At 37.9% G+C, this 25,054-nt stretch overlaps 1 protein-coding gene across 1 annotated transcript in view; it reads right to left on the reverse strand.

Moving 5' to 3' along the window:
- Positions 1-24,294, reverse strand: part of DNAJC24 (DnaJ heat shock protein family (Hsp40) member C24) — a 38,388-nt gene extending 14,094 nt beyond the window's left edge. Inside the window, exons 1-2 of the mRNA XM_075755294.1 lie at positions 24,188-24,294; positions 22,530-22,670 (exon numbers count right to left, since the gene is read on the reverse strand). Coding sequence (XP_075611409.1) covers positions 22,530-22,637 — 108 coding nt within the window. The 5' untranslated portion in view covers positions 22,638-22,670; positions 24,188-24,294. The remainder of the gene's footprint in view (positions 1-22,529; positions 22,671-24,187) is intronic.
- Positions 24,295-25,054: the final 760 nt, after the last annotated feature.

Genomic DNA, 25,054 nt, shown 5'->3' on the forward strand with positions numbered 1-25,054 from the left:
ACGTAAAGGCCTATTCAAGGAATATTATACTGGCCACAGGACCTAAACCTTCTCAGATCAGTGGTTTTTTGTTTTTTTTTTTCCCTCCAGATACATGAAAACATTACTGACCAATTGCCCCAAACAGCACTAAGAATACCAGCTTCTCTCCTGCCTAGAATGTTGAGAAAACACTCTCCACAAAATTGGTCATGCTTTTCCTTTGCTATACCAAAACTTTGCCTAACTGAAAAATAATTTTGGATTCTACTGGAAGTAGTTAGTGAAAAAACAGTAAGCCAGGAATCTCATAAAAGTACTTTGGAAAAATAATAATCAGTGCAGAAAAGGCTATTCCGTTTATTGCTTAAATAATGCAGAAAATCCATTATTCTTCAGATTTATCATTTAGCTTTTAACTTCTTTCCTATAGATTTGGAAAATTTAACATTTGTAGCAAATGCATTTTTTATATTCAAAAGGCTACAATTTCATGTAACTATGCAGTGGGGGATCTACTAATTAAAAAAGTCTATTTTGGTCTCCATGCTTTCTGAAACTATTTGCTCCTTCCTCCGTTGCACTTGCTCCTCTATTACCATCCAACGCCTTTACTAGTCTACATCTACACCAAGAAAAATCTTCAAACCTCTGTTCTTTTCCTCTAAGTCTCTTCCCGCACCCCAGCAGTGACCCTATTTCATCTGAATTTGTTATGTATTGACTCCATTTTCCTACTCTCCAGCTTGCTAATCAAAATCCAAGAATGCCTGTTTGGAGCAAAAACCTGCTCTTGATTCAGTAATTCAATTGTCCATACCCTTCTCTTTCATCTCTGAGACACAAAGGAGGTGTCCTCTCTTCCACCTGTTGTAGACCCTGGTCAGCCAGCTCAGACACCAACCACAGAGAACATCTTACCCAAGTTTACACCAGCCTAGTTTAGCTGAAGTTGAAAGAGAGTACTCTGTCCTCAATCAATATTTCAGACACTAATCAACCATATTCTTTTTTTGGTATGCTTCCCTTATTCTTGGTTACCATATTCTTGCTTCTGATTCTCCTGCCCCTCCATCATACCCTTCAGAGGAGCTGCCTCAACAGCATCAGGGCTTTGGTTTTGTTTTGAGGGAGGTGAAATACAATGTACATTTCTGATCTCCTCTTCCTTTCCCTTTCAGCCTTATTTCTATGTTAATCTCAGCTGCAACCATGTACGAGCTCCATAATGAAAATGGACAAGCCTGTTTTCTACTCGACCTATCTCCTTCTACTCAAACTGAACTATTGCTCATCTCTCCCTCTGTGCATCCAGTTGTAAGTTCTTACTCAAAATGTTAGAGGCCCCCCAATGTCTCCTGCAATATCACTTCTCAAAAATCTGTGCAAATTGTCTTTGTGCCATTCTTACCTGCCACCTGAGCACTATTTTCAGCTGTATTACTGCACTCAGGATATATTTAAGTCTTTCTGGTTGCATATGCTTTTGCTTTGTTACTACTTAGTAGGACTTTATAAAAATTACAAAGGATATTTTCCTGAGTCTGACAGGGGGAGAGGAAAAGGCAGAAGGTTAGATATGTATGGTTTTGCTTTTTTACACCTCTACTAGCAGTAATTTGCTAACAACTTTCCATTTCCAAAAACTGTCTGGAATTTATATCACTTTACAGCATATGATACTTTGCAGTTACTGTGAGTGTTAAAAAATAAACTGATTGATAATGGAAATACATTAGTTTGTCTATTAACTATAAAAAAATACCTTACACATACATGCGATACTGCTTGCTCCTCTGATGTTTATCTTAAATGTCACATTGTCATAGTATTTCTTGTGAACTCTAGCTCTTGGCATAAGGGTTAATTTTTAAATTTTTGTTTGGATTTGTTTGGTTTAGTATTTACAATCACGAAGAAAAATTTGAAAAAGCATGAACCTTGAAGTCCAAAGCTCAAATGAAAAAAACACACTTTAAACATTATCTGTTGGAGACTTGGTGAAATTTTTAGTTCTGCAGGGGAACAGTAAAAAGCAGGCTAATACAAACTTAACCTCACCTCCTCTTCAATTACAGTATCATTATTTTACTTTTCTAAGACAACTGTATTGAACTGCCTTACTTTTAGTATACATCAGACTGTACTCTTCAGCAGTTTGGGTACAGTGGGGAGCAGCATATCACCTGGCAAACACACTCTGAAACACAGATATAGGTTCAGTTCTTACTTATGTAAGTATCCAAAAATTTAGAAATTTTTCATGGGACATCTTAGTTTAGGTAAATGAATAGTATTTCAATATATTAATCTATTGCCTTTGATACCTACTACAGAAGACAAGCAAGTGAGCAAACTTTTTCCATCTCAGACAAAAGGTGTTAACATTGTTGCATTCAGCAAATAATTACAAGCATAGACTCTCCGAAAATTACTTGAGTTCCATCATATATTGATAGGGCTCAAGCTACTTGTCTACTACTTGCAGCTGAAACGAGCACTGCTTTACATTATTAGCCAACATCCTCAGAACAATAGTTGTGAGCTTCTGCTTTTACATGAAAATCATCATTAACAAGTTCCACTAACAAGTCAAGTAAAACAATTCCCAAAATTAACTTTGTGACCTCTCTCCTTCTCTTAGGAAACTCTGATATTTTTATTTATATAGTGTACCACATGTATGGTTTTCACTCACAGGGTTTGTATAAGAATCTGGAACACACTACAGCACATTCAACTGCTACATTCTTTATTTCTGCCTACTTTACACTCCATGAAGTTCAGTCCCTTCTGCACTTAGAATTACAAAATTAATCCCTGGACTTTAATCCCCAGAAGTTAATGAAGACCATCTGGTCATTCTGTAATGATATTCCATCTCAATAACCGTACCAACGGACCTTAAGAACTCTCATACTCTACTCTTTTCTCACAAGATGAGAAACTAAGATAGCTGGTTGAGCGTTGGTTGAGCACATCAAGCAACACAGAGATGACACACTAAGGTCCCTATCCTCCTAACACTCGTACAAGTTGCTTAACATTATGCAGTCAATGTAATAGGGTTGATTGATTTTAATCAAATTCAAATTAGCAAGCAGAAAACCTCTCGTTAATTTAACATACACTTCTTATTGGTGCTCATGAATTTATTTTTCAAAAGAACTTTGCAGCACCCACTGAGAATGAACTTAATACAACGTACTGGGAGGGGAGGGGTGAAGCATACAGGCATAAGCTTCACACTAAATTTGTAATCTCTTGCTGAACAGTGGAATACACAATAACTAAATGGCTTAATATAGTCAAACTTTTACTCATAACTACTTTTCCACGTGACAAATTGAAAAGGCTGATTATTTAAAAAGGTTAAAAAAGTACTATTCCTTCTCCATTATTACTTAATACATTAAAATGGTTATTTTGCTTTGTGCGTAAGGCATAGTCACTTCAAAAACCAACACCGCACCACATCCCCAATTCCATACATCAAAACAGGAGGCTTGATTTTCTACTAAAACTACTGCTACTTTCAGAACTTAAACAAAGATTTGGAAAAGTGCTTTAATTTACTATGTATATAACAGTTAACTATTGAAGAACTTCTTCCCCCCTAAAATTACACAGTTTTAAAGTAAGCCTATTTAAAAAGTAAGCTCTCTTTTCTGAGGCAAATGAAGTAGATCAGCCTTACATTTTTACTGGGGTTGAAATAAGCAGTACTCTCTACTTCTTATGGCTTTGTCTTTCCTACTTTCAAATATTTTATGCAAAGCTGTCAAACATTTGGAGAAATCTTCAGCAGCAAATAAAAGCTAATATAAAAGGGATGAACCATATGTGGCTGCATTAAATCCTGACCTTCTCTCCCCAAGATAATAATTTCACAGAAATATTTTCAGACTTTTAAATTTTTATTATAAACATTTTTTATTTGATTTTTTTTTTTGGTAAGAGAAACTATTATTAAGGTCCTAATATTGACAAGTAGAGAGACAGAACAACAATGAAGCCAGAGCTGAAAAATTAAAAAGTTACACTATTCTGGACTTACTATTTTAATAGGGAACATGTGCCTATATCTGAATAAGGGATGTATTTAAGGCTACAGATGTGCTCTGAGTAAATCAAGTAGTAAGATTTTAACAAGGGATTACTTACATGCATTCAAGTACTTCTGCTTTTGTAAGAACTACATCCAATGACTAAATCTAAGCTGTAAATAAGTCAATGATAGAATATTAACATCTAAAATTAACTTAGTACCTCTTCACATCCTTCTTCCTTTCTCCATGTTAGTCATATAGTAGTAGCTGTGATAGTTTTATAGCCTGACAGTATTTGTTTCATGTAATGCAGCTAGAAATAAAGTTTTCCGCCAAGTATGAATTATTTTTGTCACTGTAAAAGTAACAGGAAGCCCAGTGTTCATGACCAACACTACAATTTTACAAATTCCGGGAAGTATTATAAAGATCTGTATTTATATTAAAAAATAAGCAGTGGTGAAAGACACTCAGTAATGGTCAGGGAAAAGGAATTCAACTCAAACTTTACAGAGCACTGCTCCATATCTGACGAAGCTATCATTTTTGATGAACAACAGAATTGAATTGGAATCGCCAGCAGAAGAGGTAAGAGTCAGGAAACAGGTATATAAGGGTTGGCCGGATTAACATTGCCAAAGTGGAAGTCACCATGGATAAGCATCGGATAGCATGAGATAACAGCAGTATGCATCAATGACATCCACTTCTGTTGAAAGGAGAGTTGGATGAACGACAGTGAGTGGACACAAGAGTTGGATACTACACTGTTCAGAAGAGAAAAAGAATGAGAGGGAGGGAAACATTGGAAGCAGCTGGATGAAGAGAGAAACCCAAGCCATTATTTTCAAACAACATGGCCGGACTCATGGCTAGGAATCCAACAGAATGAGCAACTCCTTACTGGAATTGCAGAGCTTAATACCAAGCACTTTTAAAAGTCACAGTTATTTGTATCCAGGGAGTTCAATCTTGTTTGGGGAGTTTATTCTTCTATCAAAGCTCAGTATTGAAGAGGCAATATATTCAAATTTCAGAACCAGAATTCTCTCTCAGAGTCAATATATAAATTTATTTGGTTCCTAAGTCTAAACTATTACTTACTCCACATTGTAATATAAAACGAGTTAAAATTCTTTTAAAGACAAAATGGGCATAAGCAAGCAGAACAGAAAGCTTAACAGAAACAGTCTACACAAAGTTTAGCAACAAACATGTTGCACTAAAACAAAACACACAAATCATTCCCAGTGTGTCCTTTGCAATATAATGAAGTGTATCCTTTTAACAAAACAAAACGAACAAAATGCAGGACTTAACATGAACACAAGTCTAAAAATCAGAAGCTATGTTTAAAAACATTTCTCATGCTTTACACAACATTCATACATTATCTACTGAAATTATCTACAGGTTAAGCTAACGAGGTCAGGACAAAACTGTCAAGTGTTCTCATCTGACAGAAGTATTCATAGGTCCATGCAAATTTGTCTGTAGACTACAGAGCTCATCATAACACTTCACATCATATTAAAAGGAAGCTACAAGGCAGTGAACATTAGGAAGAAAAATATTAACCAGCTATTTCCTATTTAATTCCAGCTGCAGTCTGAATTCTTGTTACATTTCCCTGCCTTTAAAAAAAAAAAAAAAAGAATTCTGAATAAATTTAATGCCAGGCTGTTCTTAGGAGGAAAGTCCTTTGCCCCTTGCTTACAATATATGCAGTAAATACCAGTTTTTACTGGGACTTGCCAATAAATCTCACCCTCTGACACAGAGTGTCTGTTCATACTCAGTTTTTGGCTGCTCTGCCACAAATGCCAACAAAGGGACCAATTAATGAAAACTTTCTTGATACATTCCCAGTGGATGAATGTCCGCCTTGCAGAAGGTACCTTGACAACATTCATCTTGCACAGGCCAAATGGTTGCTCTGTGGTAGCAATTAAGACACCACTAGCCTTGGCTAGATTTAAACCAACAACCAAATCTGTGTAGATCTGACCAAATGCTCACAAATCTGGAGAAATTAACTGCTAAACAAGGGCTGGATTGGGTCATGTAATTACACCCATTTCCCTAGTTATCTACAGACCACATGGACTCATTTTTATTAGAAAGTTATTACAATTCTTAAAACAAGATTCCTTAATCTGGCCACATGACCAGAATGTCTAAGTCAGGTCTATAAATATCTAAGAAATCAACAACTCTTCTACAACATTTCAAGAATCAAAATTATATGGTAGGCTGACAGTCTCTGTATTTGTCCTCAATTTTTTTCTTTCTCTCCAGAAGAAGCCAGTGTTCAGTCTTTGTATTGCCATAGCTTTGGAATCAAGTTTGGAGAATTAAGCTCAGTGCAGCATCCCTCCTCTTCCTAAAGTTACATTTGGAAATGGAAGAGTTACATTGCTTTAATCTAGGAGTGCCTATCTGAAAGTCTCTTACTGCAGACTGAACATGAGACTCCAGTGTGATAGCTAGTGGGAAAACCTTGCCTCCGTTGCAAAGTTCATACTGACTTCAGGTTTTTGACAAGGGGTACCCTTCCTGAAATCTCTGTCCTCAGGCAATTTAAAGTGTGGCCGGTCAAGGCCCCAGACCTCATGATCATTACCACAAAACTAGGCATTCTGCTTCTACTGGTCTCAAAGCTCCGTAAATTTATGTTTACAACTATCCAAGATACTGAACTTGTGTATTTGAAATAGTCTAGGTAAGCTTAACACAGTATAGGGGAGTGGGTTCCCCTCACCACCCCACCCCCCAGCAAAACTGCACATTTCCAGTTCTATATTATGGCATTATAAGGCTTGCAGCAATATTTTTAATCAAATTATGCTGCATGTATTGGAAGTTCCAGATCAGTTGATAGAATACCAAAATAAAGCTGAACAGTCTCCCTGCTGGACACAGCACAAGAAAGGAACCATATAATGCAATTACAACACTCCTGGAGCTATGTAATTACACTTTTAAAGTTAACACTTTTGCTAATTTTACATACATTGTCACAATGAATACTTTAAGCCACAAATCCCTATCAGCATGTAATAGAATTAACATACGTTTTTGGTATTACCTAGACCACGTATGACACCTATATTTGAGCAATCAAGCACACCGATTCCAAATGATCATTCACTCTAGCTATAGGCAGCATGATACACAGATTAGAACCTAAGTAGACTAGCTGTTATGCTTTAGGCTGAACTTTTTTTTTTGCTTGCAGAATCCATTCTGCAATGGACTTAGAACACAGTCTGACTTACAAAATCATTTATTAAACTGGAATTTTGAATTTTTGGATAACTATGAAAAACACATGGTTTAGCCACCTGTGTTGGTCAAGAAAGAGGGTGACAAACATGCACTTGGCCCCCACCCTGTGGCACTCCCTGAAAGGTCACAGAAAGAAGCCATTTTCCAACTTCACCAGCTGAATTAGGGCAGGATAAAAAAAAACATTGAAGTATTTTACAAAACTTGAAGTGATTTATTCAGTAAAATGAAGTGGTTTATTTCAGTAAAAGAAAAGAGCTTAAACGGCAGGAAAAAATCAATTCTTTTAGAAAAAATGTTTGTTTTAAACAAGCAAACATTAAACTTTTCTCCTGTCATTGGAGGAGGGAGAATTTCTTAATAGTATGAATTAATTACCAACATATTTGTATAAGTGAATGGAAAAACCCTAATTACTGGTAAACCAAATAATTCCAGCAGTACTACCTTGCTAGACTCAAAGTGCTTTTCAATTCAAAATTACCAAGTTTTCAGCTGAAAAACAATTACAAACCAATATGTAATAGAGAACCAGTTTGGGTTGAACCTCAAAGTGTTGTGGTGCTACCTGCTCTTAACTTAACAAGCAAAATCATTCTATTTTGCTTGCCATTTTATCACAAGTCATCAGGAAATCTTACTGCCCTCATATTTATTTCTTACTACTCCAAAAAGCGGGAAAAAACTACATAGTTTTTCTTTAAAAAACCCCAACTATTCCTTCTATTTCCATAATTCGTAGGTCACCTCTTACATTGAAAAAAAAGACCTAAACAAACAAAAGGCTACACTATTTTTAAGAGCAAGACTTGTACAAAACACAGGCTTGATAATTTCTTCTATGAATCAAATATCCCTGGCTTTCTCCAAGTTCTCAGTGGAAAGTGAAGTTTTTCAGCAATGAAAACTTCCTTCACTGGAACTATGCTGAAATATTCTTTTTTAGCTTTTCTACAGGCTTATTTTTTCACGTAAAGGTCTTGTATAGGAGCTACCCTGAAGCAACATTACACTGGGCTCTGTGGCCTACATGGTTCATCAGGTACTAATTAGATAGCATGTTCTGTCAACACTTTCTTGCTCTTCTTCTATTAACTGATCATCCTGCCCAATTAATGCCATGCAACACCAGTTCTAAACTCCTTGAGATCCTTTACCTGTGAGAAACAAGGATGAAGGGGAAAAAACCCTCCAAAAGGGTCACAAGGTAACCACACTTATCTAAGATCTGGAGTGACAGCAACACCACTATGCTGAAAGGTTAATTATGTTCCTACCAACATTCTCTTGAGCCTAAGTTTGTTTTTTTATCTAAGGAAAAAGAGTAAACACAAGCATAAAACCACATTTCATCTAACAGGCTATATTAAATTTAGAAATGGTAACACCTTATGAAAAAGTAAAGGCTGCAAAACTAAACTCAGCCATTAACAGCATGTTTTTCATTGGAATATTTTGCAGTTAATATTATCACTGTTAGATATTGTGTATCAGAAAATAAGTCATGATTATTGTGCAGAAACTACAGTGTGCTAATCCCACCTATGTATGCATGCAAGAATCTGAACAATGGCTGCCCTTACAGTCACATACAGTTAGAACAACCATAAATCAGCATTTTATAAAAACTATATAGAAACAAAATACATGCTTTCTCCATTTATTAGACTGCACTAAAGATTGCAGAAGATAAAAAACCGACAACACAGCTGCCAAATACAACACACTACTGCCACCTAATGCTTACTAGAAGCTTACATCAAAAACATTTCATTGTTTCTCTGCAATACACTAGCATGATGAAAAATGGAGACCAAAGCAAATAAAGTTTATTACTGTTTTTAAATATCTGCTCCACCTTTCCTCCCCTACAGGCTTTCTAAATTGAACTGATGTGATCATATCCTTTCCTGTACACAAAGACTGTAACAGGCAAGATGTACATTCAGCAGGCTCAATATGGGACTTTGATTTCATCTGCAAAAATATCAGGAATGTAATACATGCACTTCATTAGGATACTCACATAGAGACATACATTCACTAGATCAGGTTCCACACTTGTTTACATTTTTGTAAGCTATCCCCTGCTAAGTAACTAGCACAATTCAGTATTGAAAAGCTTCACATGGCAAGTATTTGGGAAGGAAAAAAAAAGAGGTGCAGTCTTATGTTAAAAGAGCACAAACCAAAATTACTTTGAAGGTGCTTTTCTTATTTCAGTGATTTTGCAACAAAGCAGTCTCTCTGAAACATGAAGCTTGTTCACTTCCATGAAAAGAATGATTCCAGGTCTTAGACTTGCCTGCCTAGCCCACAATCAATCTTTTCAAGATGTTCACTCAATTGGCAGAAGTTAGCAGGGAACATGGAAGTAGCCTGCTTTTGCCACTTGCAAAGAGGAGAAACAGAAAGTGAAGAGTTCCTTGTGACATTCAATCTTTTCATATAGAGATTAAAACTTCCCAAAGGGTGTCTATCCAAAGACAGCTGGACAAAAGAGCAAGGAATTTATCTTCTTGATTCATTACTTCAATCCATCTCTTCTTCCCTTTTTCCCCCAAACACAAACAATCTCTAAGCTTTTTAAGGCTAAAGTTGTTCTCCTACCTGATCTTGTTATCTGCTTTGACAGTGATTCCAGCCTCCACTGTCCATCTCCAGGATGACTCTTATTCACAGGAAATGTTCCTTATTTGAGGAAAAGTAAAGCCAACAGAGTTTCATTTTCTTTCTAATTTCTTAGACCTTCTCCATTCTATGACATTTTCCCAACATCGCTCAGTGATCAACTAGCCACTGAAAACCATGTCCATTCTTCTCCCTTTTTCCTCCTTACAGTCTGCCATAATCAGAAATTGTTATGCAAGTATCAGAGCTTCCCGCACAACATTCAACTGCTTGCATGTTTTACACACATTATTAATCTTTTCCATACTTTCAGGCCAGAGATAACCATTGCTGTACACAACATCCAGCACAGCAGACCTCTAGCTTGAGACAAATAAGAACCATCGGAATAGAAATTTCAGATAATATTATTGCTGTGTAACTGTTACCATAAGGAAATATTTGCTGGGACTCAAAGCATTTGCAGCAAAGCATCATCAGGATAGCACATAGGAGGAAAAGGGATTTTTTCCTTAACATTTTAGTTATTCATCATCCAATGAATAATTTTTTAAAGACAACACCCACAGACAACCCAACTTGCTATTTTAAAAGTAGCCTGAATAAAAAGAGTTAGGATTAAATATACACAGCAATATGCAACAGCGAAGCAGACTACATAACTGGCATTCACTAATAGCTGCACTGTAAAAACACAGAGGATACTATCAACCCAATACTGCAAATTCTTGAAAAATACTGGAGTCCTCTAAAGTGGAATTAAAAAAATAAAAATCATAGATTAAATTACACTGTCATAAACTCATTAATTTGCATCTCAAATTTTATTTCTAAGTTATCTTGCTTAAACATAATTTAAAACTTCCTCAATCGTCTCTCTGATTAAGCCAAGAATTTCACCACAACACCTTCTTTCACATTTAAATCACACAGGTGGATAACATTGATTTCTGACTAGAGTTTTGAATGGTTCTATTATTCACTGGTAAATCTTAATCTTTTGTCAAGTCAGGCATGAATCTGAGCTGAGAGTCATCTGAAAAACCTGAAGATAGATCCGCTTTTCCTCCTCCGTACTTAGTGTCCTGCTGCCAAAATTCTTGTCTTTAGCATACTTATTTTATATATTTAACTGCAGTAGCAGCAGGATTGCCACTGTAACTCTGACTCTACTTTTATAGAACTAAATTTCAAGTTCCATGGAAATAATCACTTTCCATGTGATGCTACTTGTACAAGTCCTACGATTGCAGAGCTGGTCTTACACTAAGTAGTAATTTCTAATGAAAAAATACTTCCTTCTCTACAGTAAATTATTAGATATTATATCACGTATGACCAGAATTCTTTTCTAATGCAATTGCTTTTATCATGGTACTGTAGTATTATGATACTATTTTGACCTTACATTCTCTTATTGGTCTTAACTACTGACAGCAGGTCTCCACTTGTTCAAGGTAACACTCCATGAATCTGCTACTTGAAAGCACTCCAGCTCCCCTCTGCAAAAACAAGTAATTGCAGATTCTTGTTTGAAAACATTATCAAGATGAGATAAATAACCTACTGCATTGGCAAGGGAAATGGACTACATTTCTGCAGCAACAATAACTAGCCCATCCTATAGAAACTTAAGTAATGAACTCTTAGTCCTTTCACCCCCTATTCCCCAGTCTCTGGAAAGATCTAACCCCATTAGACTGAAGTAATTACTGCACATAACTTTCATATTAAGTGTTCACACTTCTCATCCTTTTCAGCTCCTGAACAAACTGAATGCTGAAATGAAACATAGAAGTTTCATGTTTTAGTGACAGAAAGAAAATCAACTGTTGTTGTATAAATAGAAACAAAGATCAATTTGGCTAATGAAGGTATAAAAATGAAGAGAAAACAGAACCTGTGGTTACCAGAAAATACATCTGTAGAAACGGCTTCTCTTCAATTTCTTCTGCTTCCCTGGCTCCTTATTTTCCTATGAAGGGCCACCCAAGAGCCTCAAAAGCTACGTAAAAAAGTCTTTTGGAAACTACACTACACAGCAGGAGAAGATAAAGCAATAAAAAGAAGGAAAGAAATAATCTTAAAACTTACAGGAGTATAAAGGTAAGATAAAAATAGAGAGGGAATTTTAAAAGCTCACAATTTACACCATTAAATGTCACATTAAATGATGTCCCACTGTTTAGATATACGTTAATGTGGCCCTAGTCATACAATGCCAGTTACACAAATGGTTAGGAAACTAGTCACGGTTTAACCCCAGCTAGTAACTAAGGACCATGCAGCCACTCGCTCACCCCTCCAACCCCAAGGGGATGGGGAGGAGAATGGAAGAAGCCAGACAACCTCATGGGTTAAGATAAAGACAGTTTAAAAGGGTAACAAAGGAAGATTATAATACAAGTGATGCTCGCCACCTGTGGAAAAACCTCCCAATGCCCAGTCTGTTTCTGAGCAGCAATCCCGCCTCCCGGCTAGCTGCCCCAGTTACATCCAGAGCACGATGTTCTGTGGCAGGGAATATCCCTTCGGCCAGTCTGGACCAGCTGTCCTGGCTGTGCCCTCCAGCTTCTTGTCCACCTGGCAGGGTGTGAGAAGCTGAAAAGTCCTTGACTTAGTGTAGGCACTACAACTACCTGGCAACAACTAAAATCATCAGTGCGTTATCAACATGATTCTCATACTAAATCTAAAAAACCCACAGCACTATACCAGCCACTAGGAAGAAAATTAACTATGGCAGCTGAAACCAGGACACTAGTTTAGGCAAATACTACTTTCATGTGAAAGTAAACCCCAGAATCCTGTGTTATAAAAAACCCAAACCAACAAGGGTTATGTAAACTACTGAAAAGATGGGCATGAACTTTTTCAGCTGACGTGTACAGTAGTGGATAAAGGAAAACAGGATGCTCTTTCCTGGCTGAGTAACATCTGGCAGAAGGGCAGGGCCAGGCAGTTAGGGGCAGTAGCCTTCAGCTGGCACCGTGACTTGCAAGATAAATACCTTTCTGCAGGCTAAGTCAACTACTTTCATGCTCCACAACTTCCTAACAACTGCTGAGCACGGAGCACTTCTTTTGTGTTGTCCCCGCCACCCCCAGATGACTGTCACTAAAACAGTATTCCGAACCAACACATACTATCAATTTTCAAATTCATTTGGAATACCTAAAACCAGACACCTTAAAGAGGTCAGATTTAAGCATAACACAACATAATCAAAGTCCCTAAGGTACTTCAGCTGCAGAAGTCACCGTGGAAAGCAGGCCTTGAAGAATAGAGGACTTATAAAAAATTATTTATTAGTGACCATAACTCTAACACTTGCACAACACTTCAAAAGTTGCAGGTGGTTTTGGTTTGTTTTCTTTAAAATATTTCTTTCAGCTTTCCCTATCTCTAGGAGCAACAGATATAGAATCTCTACAGTATTTGAAGCCATCCATGATCTCAAACCAACAGGCTAGGCCCCAGCCAAATTATAACTTTTAAAATGGACACAAAAAGCTAAATATTAACACACAATTTAGCACTCAGTTTAGAAAACATTTGGGTTCAAAACCCATGAAGAGACCACCTACCTTTTATGGGGCAGCTTAACTTGAGATACACATTAGTAAACATGTTACACTATCCAAATAAAACCAGAAGCACCACAGCCTGTTGTACAGACACCGCTTTCCTAGCTTAGGCAATGCCAAGTAAGGCTAAAGCATCTAAGAAGTTTCAACCCTCAGAGGCCATGAAGTATGCTATGACTATGGCACAAAGATTCCATTTCATGAATATCACACCAGTATTAAAAAACCCCACATACAACAAACCAACAAAACACCAGGAAAAAAAACCCCAAACCAACATCAGCATTCAGTTATTTCAAAATTTCATAGCCATAGTGGCAAAACAATTGCAAACATAATGCATAGAATCAAACTTTGCATCTAGTTTGGATTGGATTTACTCACGCTGATGGCTTAAGGATGCATCCATATCTGGATTGATCACTAGGTTTGGTGTTAATTTAACTTCGAATTTGAGGTTGGTTGCGGTTGGCAAATTTCTCCATTTGCAGCAAGGAAACAACACAATGTGTCCTCCTAATGACTAAAAGGGCATACTTTCCAGATGACTCAAGGAAATCATGTGACAATAGCAGACTCTGCTCACTTAACAGTATTACTGAGCTTTTTGCCATTGCTATTTAATAAGCACTCTATAAAGACAGTCTTAGCCTTTACAGAACTTCCTCATTTTAGGAAGGAATAGTCAAGAGATGGAGATGAAAAGGTAGAGTCATCACCTAAGACAGACCAGCAACTGTAGAGGAATAATCCAAGGTTTTCATTACTTGAGTTGCAATAGCAACATTTACAGAAGCCATAGTTATACTGAGAGAATCCTACCAAGCCCAAATACACTGCATTGCTCTTCTGTACCAGTAGGAACTGACACTGGATTGCTGGCATGCTCTGACAGAAGATAAGTACCTCTTAAAAGATGACCTCTTGTTCAGCCTCTCCTCAAACACCCCATTAGTTACTATTTAATGTTAGGTCAAAAAAAAAAAACAAAGAAAAATGTTTAGTAAGAAGCTGCTCAGAAAACTTGTTCGTCTTTACCTTCTTTGACCATGGACATTCTTAGGTCATAAATTCAAGCAACACAGTGATTTTTATTGTTATTTAATTGGGAATAACAACAAAGTGTAGTTTTTCAAATATCTTGACTATTGACTTTTCAGCCTTAAAAAGTTACTTTTAACATAGTGAAAATTAAATGACAAAGTTTATCCAAATGACTGGTAGACTACAACAAAGCTGAACTTTCTTACTATAATAATACAAACTATCTACAAAGTGTCCTACAAGACAACCCTTCAGGTATAAGAATTTGCTTCTACATTAAATCAGTTCAAATGAGCTCACGTCTGCTGAGTATTTGGGCTCAATGGGGGATTAGAACGCATTCATGATGCAGAGGCAAGGAAAAGATGGAGGGTGGGACAGTTACGTCATTCAGATCATGATTTTTCTGACTATAAAGTGTTTAAAGAAAAAGGAAAGAAGGAATGTGTTGCTTTAACAAATTGCCATAATAATTATATTATGCATTTTAAACATAAGACAAAATTACTTACAGCTAGTTTATTTAAATCTAAAAAAACATTAAATATTCAAGTCCCCAAAACACTAAGTTTTACAGCTTACTACATCATACTACAATATTTTAAAAATCTAATAACTGTTTCAGATTCAACACCAATGTGGTCAATTTCATTTAACAGCACTAAGAAATCCTTACACAAACACAGTTATTGCAAGATGACGGATTCTACCCTTAACTTTTACTAGCCTTCAAGTTCATATTGTGGGATTATAGATTCTTTAAATAATTGACACAGTGCTTAAAATTTCAGACGTAGGTACTTAAAGAGTTTGATTTGAAAAAGTTGAACAACTCAAGGTACTCTTGACTGTGGCTGTCCAAACATCAGAATGATCAGAATGTTTACTTATGTGAAAACATTATGCTGGTCTTTGTAGCTTCCTTCTTCATGCTTTAATTCGTATCTTTCACTACATGATTTTTATTTCAGATAAAAGCACACCGTGCAATATAAAACTACTTCAATGTGTCTTCAAAGGTGCTGAAAGGACACTTACAAATATTAAAGAAACATCTTTATGGAATTTAATAAGCTAGTACTTTTATTTTTAATCCAAATTTTAATTTTATACTACCTCAGGACACAATGAATATTTATAAATATGGAACACCTTTCACAAAAAGTCTACCAAAGACAGTGTAGATTCTACTTTTAATATATTGTTACAATTAATAACTTATATAACCAGTACACGAAATGTTCAAGAGGCATCAGATTCCTTAGCAGAGCATAAGTGACATCAAAGGCCAAGCACACATTAGCTGACTCTCACATTTCAATTGCCTGATGCCCATTCTGTTCTTATGTATGTACCTTAAAACTACAGGAGGATGAAGTACTAGAAGCTGCTCATCATAACAAACTATGGACAATAACCCCGCAAGTAAACAGATAAATTTAGAAATAATTTTCCAAACTAACATTACTTTCACAACTGGCTGAACTGCCTGGATGAGCAATATATTACTCGCTAGCTTATTTTATGATGCTATGGGGTTTCTCATATTCTATATAACAGTTAAAAATAAAACTTTCTGCTGTAGGGATGTTCACACCATCCACTTGTTAAAATTCACCTACAACTTTAAAAAACAACATAAAAAAATTACACATTACAAAGTAATATGAAGTGAGACATTGCTCCATATAAACTGAGTTGTGGTAGATAGCCACCTCTAACCAAGGAGTAGTGCAGAGTACATTCCAATACTATCATATGCCCCTTTTCCTACTACAACACCTTACCACATCCCTTTTCTCTTCACCTCCATCCATGACCTCTCTTCCCCCTATCCCTTCTGCAAGTCAGGACACCTTTCTCAGCCTGTTCTTGTACAGGATGTGTCTGGACTACACCTTCCAGCTGGTTTCTGACCAATCAGAGCACTAATTGGTTAATCATTGCATTTCATTTGATTAGCTAGCTGCCTAATTATGTAGAACACACACTCCCATTGGCCAGTTAACCTTAACGAGGGCATGTAAGGCCCAAGGACCAAGTGCCACCAGCATGATATCCTCACACAATTCTCACTGAGCAAGCGAGAGCTTTGGCTCAGACGTGGCAGTCCGTATCGCTGCACGTGGCAGCACCACCCATCTCCAGAACGTTTGCCTTTTAAGTACCATCCTGACATACACAACAAACTTGTGATACTATTCAGACTGCTAGAAGTTCCTGTTACTGCAACATGATCATCGCCAGGGTAAATACCTGTTCTTCAGACTTACTACTGAATATCATAACTCTCACACCTCTTCTGGAGTAAGAAAAAAAACAATCAACCAAAACCACCACGAACAACAGGTGGATAAATCAAACAAAAGCTTTCATAGCTTAAACAGCAGCAGGAACATCACAATCATGATCTGGCTAATCAAGCTATTTGAACTACTGACTTCTATAACACTGAGGTTCATTATATATTACAGAAACTAATAGCCAATTTTTCAAGTCCCAATTTGAAAATATACCCCCTTGTATTTTTATTAAGGTCATAAGTAGTAAATAAGATGTAAAGAACAGCTCAAAAGAAAACTACCCAGAGTGTCAAAACAATAGTCCTTTGTACTAAACTTAGTGGCTTCTCTTTCTCTCTGTTGCAATTATATTCACTTCAGTCAAGTTACAACCAGGCTGCACTGAACTTGTTCTGTTTATACTGTCAAATTACAAAATTAATTTTCTACAAGTTAGCTGAAGCTAGAGGTAGCTAAGCATGATGATCTGTCAAGTATCTCTAACAAGTATGCTGCTATTCAAACAAAAAATAACAACCCTGCAAAGACTATTAAAAGAAGGAATACACACACTGCATAATTTTCATTATGAAAAGCATTATGATGAGACTTCTGATACAAAACTCAAAGTGTTTTCATTTTAAAGATTCAAATTCCCAGCTTATACTCAGCATGAAGCTCCTCAGTAGGCAGCTCCTTTCAGGAAGAACACTGAATTCATTTTGAAACAAACTTTAAGAGAACAATCATGTGCAAGCAGGTCTTTAACTTTACATATATGACATCCTCTGCATTTCTTGTGACAGAGAATTTAGATGTGTACATAAATCTGGTAAGATACAACAGATTTTTTGCTCTCCAGAAAGACTTGCTCTCTTGTGTCTTTCCTCTACACAAGCTCAATGGAACAATCTCTCCTTGCAGTTATTTTGCTTCATTAAATTTCTATTAACGTCCTTCTTTACTGTTAGTCATTCTCACCTATGCCGGATGCACTCTGTTTTCAAATTTTCTATTCTTTCAAACAGATTAAGTGATCACCTTAACACTTGGTATTTATATACACACACCACCCCTTCTGATAAAAAAAGATAATCTTTGTAACACTATGTGTTAAAATGGTACATTTTACTTCCTTACCATATTAAAAATAAGAGCTTCCTGCATACTCCCTGCTCAAATTACATGGATTTTCTTTAAGATTAGGGCACATACTGTAACAGCAGTATATAATTTTCCTGCACAATAATTTTTTTCCAGTTGACAGGTATCCTATATCATCACCAGCATCAACAGGAACAGACACCTGATTTTCAGCTAGACAAAGCTTATGCATTTGGTGACTTTATTTCCTGTAAAAAAGCAGTTTTCAGATATACAGCAGCTACGTGAAAATTTGAAAACAATCTGGCAACTCATTCTTTGACCACAAAGTGCTAGACCAAAAGGAGATGTAAAAATTGTGCCAGTAAAAACATGGTGCAATTTCCCCCCTCCAATATCCTATTTTGTTCCTCTAATTTTATACACATTCAGAAATGAAACATAAGCACTATCCTTCCTAAAAGCTGTACAGATTCCTTGAAAAAGTAAGTATAGAGTGTAAAACCTGTTTATCCATTCAAGAAATCTTGTTGAAACTACTGTGGATAAAAAGACTATTACGTATCCCAAATATCTCAAAAGCACCAGCGTGTTCCAAAGACACAAGACTAAAGACCAAACTCGTACCACTTCAACAACATATTCATTCTCAAAGTTTGTTGTGATTCCTTTCAGAGTATGGAAACTGCCAGTCTTCTGTGCTTCAGAAAGCACTTTAGCATGGACTTACCACAGCCAATCAAGGAATCTTGGCATTGAGCTATGCTGGTTACAAGAGATGCATTTCTAATTTTTTGTTTTCTTTCAGAGTTATTGGCTGAAGGTCTGTGGTAGAGAAGATAGTGGGGTACGAGCCAGCATACGCAGAAGTTTGGTTTTGTTTTAAAAATAAGCTATTTACAGAACTGCCAGTGTCACACACACTTTGTGCCTAGAAGTCTGTCGTATTCAGCTGCTATCGATTGTTACCTGGATCACCTTGATACTTCATTATTGTATCAGAGTCATATAAGCACAGAAGAATTTTTTATAAACATACATTTAAGTTTCATTAAGTTGCAATGAAATTTTATAAATATGAACTATTCTATTCGTGTCCTTTTTATTGTTTATCATTCTTATAAACCTACAATTCAACCATTTTAATTGTGTACTACTTTTGATTATTAAGGTCAATCCTGAGATTTAACTACAGATGTAGTTGTCTTTTGGATGACATATGGCAGCATCTCCAACTCTTTTTAGCTTTGGAAGTTTACATCTGCCTGCTCGTTCAAGATGCTAAGCATACATGTGTTGACAAATACAGAAAATAGCAGATGGCAAAAAGCAAATGCTCAACATGAAGCACTGGGGATCATTTGAAGAAGGCTTGGACTCAGACATTTGCCATTTTTATTTTAACAGTAGAATTATGTTTAAAAATAAATTCCACCATCTATTATGCTTGATGCTAATGAACTTCTGTGATCAGAATATTCATGATTACAGAATGAATGGCATAATTATTGCCATTGGTATCCAAGATGCAAGTTGCTTTATAAACTTTTGGATTTTAAGATACTTAGCACAGTATAATTCTTCAGGAGGTTAACAACTGCTGCTACATGTAAGCCAGAAAACTTTCTCTACCAACCATATTTGTTATTAAGTCTTTTACTAGGTAATACATGGCTGTGGTCATCTGCTATTCCAACTTCTAAACTGGAGTTACTCCGGTAATTGACTACTATCACAGTACCTAAAAATATCTGCACATAGACCCCTTCTTTCCCCGCACCGATAGTACTACTACTTCTACCACCACCATCTCTGACAACAGCTTTAGAAAACCAAAAAGAACACTTTGCTGGTTAGAGATGTGAAGCTACCAAGAGCTCTAAGCACAAGCTTTACTTGGGGGAGCCAGGGAGTTACTTCATCTGAGCAGGACACAACAGGTAAGAGGCGAGATCCATCCAGCGCTATACTTTTTACTAACAACGAACAGTGGATGCCTAGGGAATAGTATCAGGATAAGACAAACATACAGCAACACCTCCCTTATATTTTCCACCCAATATCTGTAAGTCCATAGCTCATTAATCTCCGAATCAGAGACTATTTTTTGTGTTAACATGCCATGGCAGACTTTTCTTTCATGAACACCTAACAACTTTTTCAACCATGGAATCCCTTGGACTCAACAACATCTGTGGCAGTAACTTTCACAGTATAACTACGAACTATACAAACACTTTTTAGCGAAGGTATGTACTGTAGTCTCCAGCCACTCCTATAGCCAATGAGTTTAAGGTGCATAAAAATAATTGTTAGTTTACCTCCATGCTTTTGCAGACTTTAGACCTGGATGCTGTATTAGTAAGTAGACAAACAAGTAGAGCCTGTAACAGTTCAGCTAAAAGAAAAAGATGAATAGAGACAGGACATACGGTAACAACAACAGACAAGCAGCAGAAGATCTGCCTTGGAGGAAACACCTATAAGTAAACATCAGTGTGGTTTTTTAGTCAGAAAGAGAGATCCATCACTGAGAGCAAGAGAATTCTGAGCCAAACAGCAAAAAAGAAGAAAAAGAAGTATCTTTCTTTTTCTAACATTTCTCAATGTTTCTTTTCAAATAAAGAACACTAACCATTTAGTTTGGAAATACATAACTTCTAAAGAAAAGCTTATATATTAAAATAATCTTTTCACCTTCTAAATCTACAGACAGCCTTTACCAGACAGTTGTAATGTCCACCCATCACCAATTCTCACTTCACACATTTCAAAATAATTACATGAAAGTCCAGTGCTAGAACACAAAGGACTCAGTTCCATTTAAAAAATGAAAAATCATACAGGAAAGGCATTACGTAGTTTCAGTTCTGTGGCAAACAGCTCTGAACAATACTTTACATATGATTTTAATGCCATTATTTTACATAGAGTCATAGTGAAAGAAATATATTAACTCCATTGCATTTATCAATTTAAATTAGACTCCTATCTGAACAGGAAAGATTTTACACTGAGATCTTGCTATTGTTTTCATTAAGAAGAAATAGATCATTATAAATATCTTATTCACATTTTACTAGTAATTCAGTAAAGCAAAAATCATTAGGTGGTCCAAGAAAACAACTATTTCTGTTAAGAGTAGAACTAAGCAGCTCAGTTTCCAAGGCACTCTCCTACATTGATTCTTTTAATGTTTAATAGTGAGGACCAAAGTATTCATGTCCTATATCTGCAAGCAAACATCTTGTAAAGTGTTGAAACTTAAGACTAAGTACACAGACCAGTTTCAGACAAAGAAATAAGTTACTAGGAAGTGTTAAGAAGGAGTAGATGTACAGCAGGACTGCTTAGCGTATACAACTAAAGAGTATCAAAATGTGTAAGTTTGGAACATATTTCACACTGGTGAAGTGACCTTTAAAGCAGTTTTCACAGGGGCTAGAAATAAATTAAAAACCAAAAACAACCCCCAAAAAACATCCCATGAATTTATTTCAACTCTTAACAAAACTCAGTCTCCCACTGATTAGCATTTACCTCATTTAAAGGTCCCAACGTCTTATCACATTCATTCAGGCCCCTCAAACCAAGCAAGATTAGCCACGTGTGCGCTCTCTAGTGCCCTGTCAATACTGACAGTCTAGCTAGCAGCTACCTGAAGGAATATATAAAAAGTGAGTTCTCCTCACCTTTTTCCTTCTTCTCTACCAGGCTGCCAGTTTTCAAGAAACTCAGGAATTTAGTCACCTTGGAACTTCTATCTGTCTTCAAATTTGGTTGAAAATGGTCAACATATCAAAGAAAATACAAGCCATTTTTCTCAGAAAGCCAGGCCAAACCATCTTTTGAACAAAAAGCCCGAATTCAGAGGAAGGAGTAAAACAGAACAAGCAAGAATCATACAAAGTAACCTGCTAAAGCTCTGAGATTCTTATACACATATACCAGCAGTACAGGAAAAATTAAGAGAATTCATAGAATATCATCTTAATGCATGACCAAAACCATGACTCCACAAAAAACACACCAGAAGCTTTTAAATAAAATTGATATTAAAATATTCTCCTCATACATTTTCTATTCCATTACTGCAAACTATCAGCAAGAACGTATTTTTTCCTCTTTACATCTGGTTTTTACACATTCAGGGATTGCATTCAGCACACTGTAACTGCACACATGATAGTAAATACCACAAGTATCAGTTAGCACATTTCACAACTGTGTGCTACAAATAATGACCTTCTTTGACCTCTACACCTGATTATCCAGCACCTGACAAACAAGTATTTGGCTCAGTTCATTCATGAATGTTTAGCAAAGCTGGGAGACATATCAGTGTTTTGGAACCAGAACAACACAACCCCTCTTTGCAAAATATAATGGTAACTCAAACTCCAAATGTATACGGCAAACTTAAACCAGTGTCGGTGAACTAGTATTATAAACACACTCTGATTAATCATATTTATATGAAAAATGTAAAAAAATTCCTGAAATTATCATCTTATTGGCTTATAAAATTTATTTTTGCACATCTTAAACAAGAAAAACATACTTACTAATAAAGCAAGTTTTTGGTACTTCCGTTTTAGTTCTGTTGGACTGTCCGATGGCTTCGCACCCAGGATTTTGTACCAGTCCTTCTGAGTTATCCTTTCAAAGGCCATACTATGACTGGCTTTGAAATGACTTTCTTAACACTGTGTAAGAAAATTAAATAGATATAATTACAATTTGAAAGAGTTAGAAAAAGTAAAAATGAAAAAGTGTGACAAACTACAGGACCATGAAACAGATTGCAGCCCTCAAGCACATCTACACCCCTACATAAGATCTACAGCGCAAAAAACCAGCTTACTTCACATGGCCATTCCATCCTATAAATTGTCATACGTGAAGTGATTTAAGTTCTGCTGTTTCCTGTCCCAGTTCTTTAGTATATCACATTTCAGAAGCTGTTCATACTCCTTTAAAATCATTTTATGTTTTAACTGCCTGAACTATTTTGAACCTACCCACGTTATACACACTTTTTATATATATACACACTTTTTTAAACATACATGTTTTATTTTGAAGCAATACTGTACTTAATCTATAAAAAAAATGAAGTACACAAAAGTGTGACATTTTGTCAATTCTGGAATGAGATACATGCAAGAAGGTACAGCTCGGGTTTTGCACAATGATATTTATAGTATGGACCCTCCTTCATCCTGCTGAGTAAGAAGGCTTAACTGTTTTAGTATTAAAGTAGAAAAGCATGTAAAAGCAAACAAAAAAATTAACAAAAGCATATAAAGTTAGCACAGGTGCCTAAGTAAAACCTAACTGGTTGGGTACTTTTTATTCTTGGCCCTCTATCACCAAGCTAATGACCCAGAATGAAAAAAAATAAACAGGGGAATTAAATGCCAGTAACAGCACAGGAATGTGTCAGCTTCAAGCAGGTTCTTCGGTACACTGAAATCCCAAGCTTGTAGTAGCTAATTTATCATGAACTTTCTGGTAAGAAATAAAACTGTCTCCAAGTAGGGAAGCCTTATAAGGCTTTTTTTCTTGTTACAAAAGAAATAACAGGATATTTTTCTTATTTCAGCGCTAAAACCACTTTCTGGTAACCACACCACACTTCAGAATAAATCCTTTTTTTTCACGGGGGAAGAAAAGTATGTTTTTCAAACTTCTCGGAGCTACCACCAGAAAGAGGGGACACCCGACGGCAGGGCGGCCGCCCCTTCCTTTGGGGAAGGGGCACGCCCAACCCTCCCGACTCCACACCTTCCTCCAGGAAGGCCCCTCTCTCCCGAAGGGATTCACAAGGCGTTTTTAAAAACACGCGAAAACACCAGCGCGGCCTAGGGCCACGCTTCCCCCCCCCCCACCTCCCCAGCCCACCGCCCAGGACGAAGCGGTCGCTGCGCCACCGCGGACCCACCCCAAAGCTGCAGCTCCGCACCGACCGACACGGCGGCAGGGAGGACGCTCGGACCTCCACAGCGGGAGGAGCCCGGCACGACCCGCGGAGGGAGGCCAGGGAGGCCGCCGGAGCCCGAGCCCGGCCCCGCGCACCACACCAGATCCTGCCGGAAGCTTCCCGCCGCATCTGCGGCACGAGGACCCCCGCAGCCCTTAGCGCCAACCGGACGACAGCGCCAGCCCGCCGGCCCCTTCCAGCAGAAAACCCCGCCGCGACCGCCAGCGAGCGAACACCTACCTGCCCCGCACTGCCGGCCCATCGATGGAGGCGGCTGGTGCCCCGGATAACTCGTCCGGCAGGAAACAGCCTCGCCACGTGGTGCTTTGCGCCTTTAGCGGGGCGAGGGGCAGCGGTGGGTGTGGCTTACGGGGTCGCCTTGCCTGTTTCCGCCCGGGCAGTAGCGGCGTTGGCACCGACAGGAAGCGGAGCCGTGGCCGAGGCTCGACGCCGTCTCCATGGCGACCGGCGGCGCTCCGGAGCTGCGAGTCTGCCGCCGGGCTCAGTAAGTAGCGGCCCCGGCCGCCCTCCAGCGCTCGTTCCCGGCCCGGGGCGAGCGGGAACATCTTTTCACCCTCACTTTCCCCTCAGGGATTCCGTCTCCAGGTGCGAGAAGACTCCGGGGTCCACCTTAACCTCCCTCGCTCGCTGAGCGGGAGTCCGGGCCGCTCGACACCCCCTCTCCCCTCAGGGACTCCACCTCCAGGTGCGGAAGAACCGCGGCGCACAGGGTTCGTTTTGCCTTCCCTCATTGCAGACCTCCCCCCACTGCCTCGGAAGCAAAGATTAGCTCCGACAGCGGGGCACCGCGGGCCTGCCGAGCACTGAGGGGTCCCCGGGATCGGCTGGGGTTCCCTCCGCCAAGGTGCTCCGGGCAGCGTGTGTCTGGGGAGAAAACCCCGGGCATAAGGGTGACTATCCTGCCGCCTTCTCGCCTCTCTTGCAAGTTGTCCCGACTCTGTGAGTGGAATAAGACTATGGTTTCTTTCTAGAAAGTACTTGTCCTAAAGGGGAAGAAAGAACATCCTCTTAATGAAAAAAAAAAAAAAAAGCTCAGGAAGCAGACTTTTAATGATGTGAAGGCACTTCCTCATTAAAAAAAAAAAA

This window comes from Balearica regulorum, chromosome 5 (assembly GCF_011004875.1).
Source record: "Balearica regulorum gibbericeps isolate bBalReg1 chromosome 5, bBalReg1.pri, whole genome shotgun sequence".
Taxonomy (NCBI): Eukaryota; Metazoa; Chordata; class Aves; order Gruiformes; family Gruidae; genus Balearica; species Balearica regulorum.